Genomic DNA, 10,358 nt, shown 5'->3' with positions numbered 1-10,358 from the left:
CTGGTCACTGAGCCCCAGGATCTGAATAAGTGGTGTCTAGAATGACAGCCTTCCGTTAGGCTTCGGATGCTCAACTCTAGGCCACTTCCACAGCCTCTGTGCAAGGCGGTGCAGATCTCCACCTGTGTCCTGAGCAGGGCGGTCCCCACAGCAGCGCTGTCCCTCCCAGATGCCGGGTGGGAGGTGGCGTAGTGAACGGAGTTGGCTGAGCAACCACTGTGTCTCGAGTTCCACCTTTGCCTCCGCTTCCTTACAAGGAAACCCACGCAGACATCTTGTTGTGCGCATGGGCCCTTCCTTGGAGGTAACTGCAGTGAAGGGAGCAACCCTGCGACTTGGAACACCAGCAGTGGCTGGAGGGCTGGCGCTCTGGCCATGGCCCCATTGGCGTGTGTCTCCAGAGCAGCATGGGGAAACTTCTCTGCCAAGGGCTATCTGGGGGTGTGTGGGTTTTAAAGTTTTATTTGAAAGGTGGAGTTGGAGGGAAAGACAGACCTTCCATCTGCTTGTTCACTCCCTAAATGGCTGCAATGCCCAGAGCTGGGCCAGGCCGAAGCCAGGAGCTTCTTCTGGGTCTCCAATGTGGGTGCAGGGGCCCAAGGACTTGGCCCACCCTCTGCTGCTTTCCCAGGTGTATTAGCAGGGAGCTGGATCAGAAGTGGCGCAGCCAGGAATCAAACCAGGGTCCATACGGGATGGCTGGTGTCACGTAGTGGCTTATCCCACTGTGCCACAATGCCGGCCCCATCTGGTTTTTTTATTATTATTTGAGAGACAGTTACAGAGAGAGGTAGAGACAGAGGTCTTCTATCTGCTGGTTCACTCCCCAGATTGCCACAATGGCCGGAGCTGCGCAGATCAGGAGCCAGGAGCTTCTTCCGGATCTCCCATGCGGGTGCAGGAGCCCAAGGACTTGGGCCATCTTCTACTGCCTTCCCAGGCCATAGCAGAGAGCTGGATCGGAAAAGGAGCAACTGGAACTAGAACTGGTGCCCATATGGGATGCCGGCACTTCAGGCTAAGGCTTTAACCTGCTGCGCCACAGTGCTGGCCCCCCATCTGGGTATTTCTAACATCATTCACAGGTCATACCAATTATCAACTCAGACTAGCCACTATCCATAGGGAATATTTTGGGTCCCACCTGCGGTTACCTTGGCCGGATCACGGATTTCAGGGGACTCTTAAGTGTCCTCAAACTATATCAAGTGGCCAGGAATGAGCACTGTGCAGTAAGATGGAAGTTATTTTGGGGGAAAGATATCCTGTGAGAACTACCAAAAACTAGGAGTAGGGCCTGTTTGTGGACGCAGGCAAGGGCTCAGAGGGGCCGAACGACCCATTTCCGCTGACTCGCTTCTGGTGTATCACGAACTTAGAGGACGACCAGGAGAGAAGTCGAGTGGGCTTTGGAGCCTTGAGCTGGAGGTTTATTTCCCAGTACATCTGTTTCCTCGATGAGCAAATTTTAATTAATCTAAGATCTAGAAAAACACAATGTGTTGCTACACTTTATTTTAAAGTTAATTCTGCAGTGTCACTTCTACAGTTTTGTTGAATTTGCTAAATTCCAGCCTTAGTCTTTTAACTACTTGGTTCATACATATCAAAACTCGGATAATTTTCAAATGAAGCTCTGGCTTGGCCTGAATATGAAATCTTTATAACAAGTAGGTCCTCTGAATATAATACTTTTTTTTTCTGGTTCAAGTTTAGGACTAAATGAACAGAAATTGGAGAGGTTCCAGAGGATAGTAATGAAAATGATTAAAGGACTGATGATGAAAGGTTCAAGGAATTGGGATTACTTAGCCTGGAGAAGAGAAATTTGAGGGGTGATTTAATGGCAATCTTCAAGTACAGTACATGGAGGGTTATTACAAGTATGGGAGCCAGCTGTTCCCCAGCTGCATTAAAGGGTGGAGAAAACTAGAATTTCAGCAAGAGAGCTTTAAGTTAGACTAGCAATATCGGTGGTTCTCAAAGTAGCAGGGAAAACCACTGTGGAAGAACATGAGATAGACACTTTAAACATGCAGGTTTTACCAAGTGCAATACTAAGTTACATATTAATACAACAAAAATTTAAGGTAAACTATGGATTACACACTGAGGACTGGGGACTTGGGGCTGGTGCTGTGATGCAGCGGGTTAAGCCATGGCCTGCAAAACTGCCAAACCATATGGGTGCCAGTTCAAGTTCTGGCTGCTCCACTTCTGATCCAGCTCCCTGCTAATGCACCTGGGGAAGCAGCAGAAGATGGGGCCCCTGCCCCTATGTGGGAAACCTGGAAGAAGCTCCTAGCTTCAGCCTGGCTCAGCCCTGGTCATTGGAGCCATTTGGACAACCAGTAGATGGAAGATCTCTTGCTGTCTCTACTTCTGCCTTTCAAATCTTTTATTTAAAAAAACAAAATTGGGACCATACATGCTAACTCTGGAAGGCTGGGTGGGAGTTCCCCACTGGAACCCATAATCTGAGGAGCCCAGTTTGGGAACCAGCATGCTGCAGAGCGAGAAGGTGGCCGCACACACGCAGTGACCATGGCAACCAACAGCCACGGCGCGCGAGGGTGGTGAGGAGCCTCACGCCGTCTAACCTGTGACTCCTCTCCTTTGCCCCTGCTCTGTATCCACACCTGGAAGAGAAGGCGGCCCCAGCCATCCAGGTGCACCTGAGGGCAGCGTGCTCGGGGGACACGGAAGGGGCCCCAGTGTACTCCAGCGCCCCGGCCCGCCTGCGGATCCAGTTCTCTGCCGCCTCCAGAGGATCAGGAATGCCTCTACTAATGAAATGACACCTTTTTTTTTCCAAATGTTTTATTACAAAGCTTCTTTTAAAAAATGCTCAGCACGTTAACTCAAACTGGAATGACAAACGTTAGATGACAGTTTGGGGCAAAGGCTGTGCCTTGCTATTTAAAAAAAAATGGGTACATCAATGTTTATTTTAACAACTGGCATAAAATCCCACTAATTGGCTAATAAAAACAGATACAAATACAGAACATTTAAAGTAATAACAATTCAAGTGCTGGGCTTTTTTACAATAAGGGAGTGAGAAGGAAAAGAAATGAAAATTCACTGCAGACCGCTCTGCTCAAAGTATCTGTTAACCACTAAAAAAAAAAATCGGAAGGAAAATGAAATAGGACTGCCCATTGCTCCTGATGGTGTGGATGTGGCTACTGCATTTGTTTAGCTCTGAACACCTGACCACAGAGGCCACTGCTCATCAGGCAGGTCAGAGGAGCTGGCAGAGTTTGGATAAGCTCTCTCTCGGAAGGAGGCTGCTTTTCATTGCTTTATTTCAAAATTTTCCAGACCTTTGAATTTTTTAAAGCTCATAGCCAGCAAAATATACAACAAAACCAAAAACTAAAAAGTGTAAGTTAAAAAAAAATTCAAGTTTAAAAAAAAAACCAAGCAAACATAAGATTGATCCTTTTTGCACTGTTAAATAAAAGCTTTAGGAGAAAGGAAGAGAAAGGAAAATGAAGAGAGGAACGAAGAGGGAACTCTTCCTCAAATCCCTCCACTGGCGACGCCGGCGGGTGTGCCGGCTGCTGGCTCCAGTTGCGCGTGGCAGGCAAATACAGCCGAGCTACTGTCCTTGCCAAAAGGTTACAGGTGTGGACGCAAAACGCTCTGGGAAGTGCACGCAGAGGTGAGGGGAGAGAAGCTGCTCGGCTGACCCAGGGCCTGCTAGCGTCTCGTGTGCTTTCTAATTTCCTTGAACAAAACCGTTTTACGCTTTCTTTTGGATCTGGGCTCTTGCAGTAGACAGTGGGGGCGGGCGAGGGGGGAGTTGGCAGTGATTGTCTGTATGGATCGGCGTCTCCAGCAGTGACCTCGGGTGAAGTTGGTGTCAAATGCTCCTTTGGGGTCGACTGGGCAAGCCGTGGAGACAGTCTGGGTTTTCAACAAGCTTCCATTTCCAGAAGAGGTCCTGGGGTCGCTGCCTTGGCTTTGCACGTGGGGAATGAGCTTCGTTTTCCACCTCAAGAAGGAACAAATGAAATGCTGTTAATATGAATCTGCCACAGGCCTCTAAGTAGACCGTAACCTGTATTAAACACAGCACGTCTCAGCACCTCTGCACTTGATCAATCCGTTTTTCGGATTTGGTGACGGCTAAAACAGATTGTGCTACGGTATCCACAAATCCTCAGACGTTATCTCGGGGTGAGGATCGTGTATTGACTTGACATTTTTACTCTGGCTCCATGAAATGTGTATGTACGGAGTTCTGATGTGAGATGCACTTCATACTTTGGGTCATCATAAAAACAAAACAGCAATGCCAAAAATGCCCCTCCCCACCCCGGACAAATAAACAGCAAGCATGTCTAAAGAACACCAGTAGGCAATGGGTGGTGAAAAGGCAGCAACAGCCAGGGCCCGGCTTGTGATTCTCAAGGGCCTGGTGCATTCGGGCCACTGTGGGGAGCCGTTGTATGATTCTACACAGCATGAACACTAAACAGCCAGCATACTGCTGGCTCCTGTAAGGACAAGCCCAGCCTGACCTGGCCACTCACGTCCCCAGGCCCTAGGACACCGGCCACTCTGGGTTTACTGAAGCCCTGACAATTCTCAAAATCCTTTATTTTCCCTCTTAAGCCCAGCACCTCTAACGTTAGCCTGGGAATATGCTCAGCAAGTATTTTGAAGCAACTGGAGCTGGGTATTGGTGACGATGATTTTCATTGAGGAGAAATCCCAAATGCTCAAAGCTTTAACACAGGCCGTGGGAAGCGGTCACAAAGAAGTCCACGTTGTCGCAAGATGAGACAGACAAGGGAAGTAAAGGCAGGGTGAAGGCCCAGGCTGCCTGCCCCGCCCCGGGGAGGGGGTGAGCTCAGCTGAGCAGCGCTGTGTTCCTCCCCAGCCTCCCATGAATCCCAACTCATGTGCTTGAGACGGACATCCTTGTTATGCATTCCTTTTTAATTCTAAATGAGATTTCCATATTCCACCGAGTGCTTCTGAGTGGAGAGAGAAATCGGAAGAGAAATCAAAGCAAGTTCTGACACAGCTTGAGGGTGAAAACCACTCCGGATGGCCGGTTAGTCATGTGCTTCTGTGGGCAGACAGTGATGCACGGAACAGGGTTGTGAGGGCGCCTGCCCCGGAGGCTGCGGCCGGCTCATGGAGTCAAGGTGCTCACGCCGCAGGTGTCACGGAGCCAGCACTCCTACTGCAGTCACCACCGGTGCTGTCCCCAGAAACAGATGTGAACCGTGAAGAGACTGTCTCCTAAATGACTAGCTACTGGAAAAGGCAAAAGCAGGTCAGCCTTGCGCTGCCTTCAACTGAGCGAACGGTCTGACGACAATTCCTGTTCTATGCCCAGCTGACCTTTCCCTGGGTAACAGGAACGTTCACACTACAGCGCTGTGCTTTTTTTCTTTTCTATTTAACCTGCGCGCCAAAGCGTGGCCCTGCCTTTCCAAGCAGCAGGCAAGAGGGCTTATTGAGGTGGAGCCCGAGATGCATGCGAGCGGCGGAGCTGTCTGAGGTGGCACTTTTGCCTCACAGGTTTTCAAAGCCAGGGTCGAGGCTGCTCTTCCGGGAAGGTTTTCCCGCTTCCAGCTTCCTGCTGAGTGCTAGGCTGGCAGCCTGCGATGAGCCCTGGGACGCCCTTGGCAGCAGGAACGTCTGGCAGGGGGCAGGACAAGCTGCCCCTCTGCTGGGATCAGGCGAGCTCTGGTCCTGAGGTACAGGCAGCGCCCCTGGGCCTGAGCGGGGCTTGACTTCCCCCAGGCCACAGCACGCCACACTGCTGGCCCACCCTCTCCCTTCCTCGCCTTACCTGAAAGCACCCTCTCTGCCTCTTCTGATTTTCTGTCTCAACTGTGACGACACAGGCCTGCCCGAGGTGGCAGGTGCCCTCCAGGGCCCACCCTGTGTGCCTTGCCTGGAGAGACCCCTGAGAGCCCCTGACCCCACAGTCGCTTCCTCCTGTGGTCTCTTGGTTCCATCCCCCAACAGCGCCACCCTGAACCTCGCTGAGGAGCTGGCCCTGGGGAGGCTCTTTCCTAAGGGTGTAAGCATCGCTCTCACAGCGGCACGCCCTCGCTGTCAAGTCGGGGGCGTGGCCCTGGCCACTAGGGTAGGGCAGCTCTTACCCCCAGATGGGAGCAGAGGGGGCCTCCCAGGGTTGTTTTACAGATAGAAAACAGGTCAAATCAAGATTTCTTTTCAAGAAACCACAGGCATGAAGCTCCGGAGCCTGGAGCCTTCCCACATCTGAGGCTTCACTGGGGGGCTGCGGGGAGGCTGGGCCGGGCCAGGCGAGCCTCAGCACAGCCCGACCCAGCCGCGAAGCCTGTGCAATCAAAGCCGGCAATTACTCTCCCGGCCGCGCTCAGCTTCAAAGGGAGCGCAGCCAGGCCCGCCTCACATCTGGGGAGGCTCGGGCTGGCTCCTCCGTGAGTCCCCATGCCAGCCGCTGGTCTGGCGGGCTCCAAGGCAGCGCGTCCCGCTTCCAACTGGAAGCCATCATGCTCTCCTGGACCGCACTCCGCTCCCACCCAGCCAACCAGGAACCCTGGTGGGCAGAGCCACTTACCAAGAGCCCAGGTGCTCAAGGTCTCAAGAGGAGCTGTTTCCGGGAGGCAAACATCCCTCAAAGAAGTAAAGAAAGGGAAATGGGGGACATCCCTTCTCCCCCAGGTCAAATCTAGTGTAGCAAAGAACCAGGGCTTCACCAGCCCGGCGCCCTTCCCCAGGGCTGTGCTAGGACCCCGATTTACGAAGGAGAGGGGGCGTGGCCCTCACAACCTGGGACCCAAGCTGGTCTAGAAACAAGCGGCGGTGCCCCTTGGCTTTGAGTAACGTCACCTGCCTGCTCAGCTGCAGAGAAACCACAGTGGATAAATCAAAGACCCCTTCTCCCTCCTCACACCCCACTTCCAAGGCGCCGGAGCCTTAAAGGACGGAGGAGGGAATACAGAGATCGGCCTGTGAGAAACGGGCAGAGATGTAGGTTGTAATTGCAGCAATTGGAGTGCAGCAGGCACCTGAGTTTTCCTGCCTGGGGGAAAACAGACAAAAGCCTGTTATTTTAGGGCGTGAACCCACGTTGCACAACGTTACCTGTGCATGCAGGAAGTGGGGTGCAGACAGCAGAGCAGGAAGCGGGCGAGATCTGACTCGCCAGCCCCTGCCTTTTTAGCAGTGGACACTGAGGCGTGTGGTCAGTCACGGGCCTGAGGTGACCCCCGGAGAGTGACAAGACTCGCACTGGTCCCCGGGGCCTGTCTAGTGAAACTGGTGAGGAAAAAGGAAGAACATCGGCCCTGGACGTGGGCTCTGTGCCCGGGACTTCAGGTAACCGTCTATAGCTCCACACATCCTTTTTGCAGATAAGGAAATTAGGGCTGCGGGAGTTTACTAACTTGCCTAAGATCAATCAGTGAGTGTCCGAAGGAGCTCCGAAGGAGCTACACGTGTGCCCTGGCTGTACTGCCTTGGAGCTAAATTATCGTTCATTCCTGCCTTCCATCCTAAAGGTCCTTCACGAGGCAACAGCACCTTGTCCTGGAGGCGGGCAGACTGCATTCAGAAGTCAGGCACTCCAAGGTCCGCTCTATTTGAAGGCATGATAGAGAAAGCCCAATGTAGGCAGCAAGAACTCAACCCTTGAACTGTCCTCGCTGCTTCTGGGTCTGCACCAGCAGGAACCAAACCCAGACACTTTGATGCGGGGCGCAGGTGTCCCAACTGATGTCTTAATGGGCTTTGGCCCCAACCCCAACCTGGCCGTTGTGGGAATTTGGGAGGTGGTGGGAGCTCTGCCTTGCAAATAAAAATTTTAAAGAATTTAAAGCAGGTTTGGCATGGCATAGTGGGTGAAGCCACCACTTGTGATGTCCACATCCCACACTGCTGTACCGCTTTGAGTCCTGGCTATTCAGTTTCCTTTTTCAAGATTTATTTGAAAGGCAGAGTTACAGAGAGGAGGAGAGAGCGAGCGAGCTCCTGTCTACTGGTTTACTACCCCAAATGGTCACAATGGCTGAGGCTGGGCCTGGCTGAAGCCAGGAGCTTCTTCTGGGTCTCCTATATGGGTGCAGGGGCCCAAGCGCTTGTGCCATCTTCTGCTTTTCCAAGTGCATTAGCAGGAAGCTGGTTCGGGAGGGGAGAAACCAGGACTCGAGGCAGGACTCGAACCAGCATCCATATGGGATTGCTGGCATCGCAGATGGCGACTTAACCCACTGTGCTACAGCAGCAGCCCTATTACTCAGTTTCTTATTCAGCTTCCTGGTAATGTCTGAGAAGAGCTGGATGATGGTCAAGTATCTGGGCCCCTGCCATCCACGCGGGAGACCTGAAAGGAGCTCCTGGCTTCAGCTTGGCTGAGCCCCAGCTGTTGTGGCCACTTGAGGAGTGAAGCAGTAGGTGGAAGATGGATGTGTCTGTGTTGGTCTTTCAACTAATTTTTTAAAAAGTCTTTTAAAAAGAACCAAATGAATTAAGTTTGCAATTTTAAAATCATTCCTAGGAGCCAAATAGAACCTAAAGAATTCCAGGTTGGGCTCCTGGCAGTAAACCCTGCCTAGTAATTTAGAAAAGGAAGGATCACACTCGAGTTTTGTTTCCACAGACAAAACACAAAGCTCTGAAGCAGAAAGGCCTGGAAGCTGGGGGAGGAGGAGGGCTCGTCAGACCCGTCCTCAGACCCAGGCTGGGACAAGGCAAGGCCAGAGGACCTCAGGCAGCTTCCTCCCCTGTGATGATCCAAAGGCATCTTGATCAGTCGAGGCAGACTTTGGGAATGTTGCGATGACTCTAAACAGGCCTGGACCTATTAACAAACCACGCTGGGGAAACCTCGGGTCCTCCTCCCCCATCAGCCCAGGCTTTCGCGTCTCCTCTGTGAGGACGCACATCTCACTGGTAGGCTGGGCCCCAACGACCTCTCCAATCCTGGAGGAACATTGTGGAGCATGGCTCTCCATGAGGGCGCCTCGAAGTCCACTTTAGTTCCGGGAACTGAAGTGCTAGGTGGACCCCCTCATCTACCTACCTCCAAATTCTTTATCCAGCCCAAATCTGTGTGGGAAATCCTCCCACACTAAAGGTGCTGACTTCACCTTCTAAAAATGAGGCAACAGGATCAGTGCACGTTCTTATCTTTAGTTTTCTCTAAACCAACCATATTTACCACTAGCCTGTGTGTCTGATTTGGTCTATGTGGTATGGGGAGGCCATGATGCCTGTGGGTGAAAAGCAGGGCCCTGAGGACAGAAGCCCCGAGCGCTCCATCTGCGACCACCTGAGTTATCCTGGGGAGCTCAGTCTCCTCACCAGTAAGGTGGAGATAACGAGCCACTCTACCTCATGCTGGGCATTGAGGGGACAGGAGACAGGTGGGAGGAGCTCTGCATGTGCTGGGCACTCTGAAAGGGCACGGCCACCACCAGGGACTGTGGAGGTTGAGAGAGGGGATCAGAGATGGAATGGTGAAGCCAACGCCAGCCACACGGCACTGGACAATTTCCCCTAATCAGGACTGCCGCGAGGACAAGAGGTGGTAACACATGCAGAGGCATCTGTCAGAACCAAGGGCAGAACACACAGCCTGTAGACACCATTTCCACTGCTCCAACCTTGCAACACACTTAGGGCAAAAAGCAAGAACTGCCCCATTTATGGAAGTTCTTGTAGAAGTTACTAACAGTGCAGGCTGCATAACAAGTAAAAAGTCTCTCATGGCAAAGACTGTCTCCCAAAACAGCATGAGCTGAGAAAAAGCAGCCCAAGAGGGAAACCGAAAGAAAAATGTAATACTCATGAACAGTGCACCTAGAAGCCTAGAAAACTTCAGACCAGATATGAATTTAAAACTTAAGCCAAGGGGGCAGTGCTGTGGCACAGCAGGTTAACGCCCTGACCTGAAGAGCAGGCATCCCATATGGGCATGGGTTCTAGTCCTGTCTGCTCCACTTCCAATCCAGCTCTATGTTGTGGCCTGGGAAAGCAGTAGAGGATGGCCCAAGTCCTTGGACCCCTGCACCCACGTAGGAGACCCGGAGGAAGCTCCTGGCTTCGGATCAGTGCAGCTCTGGCAGTTGTGGCCAATTGGGGAGTGAACCATTGGATGGAAGACCTCTCTCTCTGCCTCTCCTTCTCTCTCTGTGTAACTGTGACTTTCAAATAAATCTTAAAAAAAAAAACTTAAGGCCGGCGCCGTGGCTCAATAGGCTAATCCTCCACCTTGCGGCGCCGGCACACCGGGTTCTAGTCCCGGTCGGGGCGCCGGATTCTGTCCCGGTTGCCCCTCTTCCAGGCCAGCTCTCTGCTATGGCCAGGGAGTGCAGTGGAGGATGGCCCAGGTGCTTGGGCCC

General features: G+C 52.3%; 1 protein-coding gene across 12 annotated transcripts in view; it reads right to left on the bottom strand.

Moving 5' to 3' along the window:
- Nucleotides 1-227: 227 nt before the first annotated feature.
- LEF1 (lymphoid enhancer binding factor 1) overlaps nucleotides 228-10,358 on the bottom strand; it is a 141,884-nt gene continuing 131,753 nt past the window's right edge. For all 12 annotated transcript variants that reach the window (XM_002717171.6, XM_008267504.5, XM_051820129.3 and 9 more), the window contains one exon: nucleotides 228-4,000. Coding sequence is in view for 6 of the 12 variants with exons in the window: in XM_008267504.5 (XP_008265726.1) it covers nucleotides 3,921-4,000 (80 nt within the window). In the remaining 6 variants the exon portion in view is untranslated. The remainder of the gene's footprint in view (nucleotides 4,001-10,358) is intronic.

Source organism: Oryctolagus cuniculus, chromosome 8 (assembly GCF_051225735.1).
Source record: "Oryctolagus cuniculus isolate XC-2025 breed Fujian yellow rabbit chromosome 8, ASM5122573v1, whole genome shotgun sequence".
Classification (NCBI taxonomy): Eukaryota; Metazoa; Chordata; class Mammalia; order Lagomorpha; family Leporidae; genus Oryctolagus; species Oryctolagus cuniculus.
The sequence above is the reverse complement of the archived record's forward strand: the minus strand, read 5'-3'. Positions and strand labels throughout refer to the sequence as shown.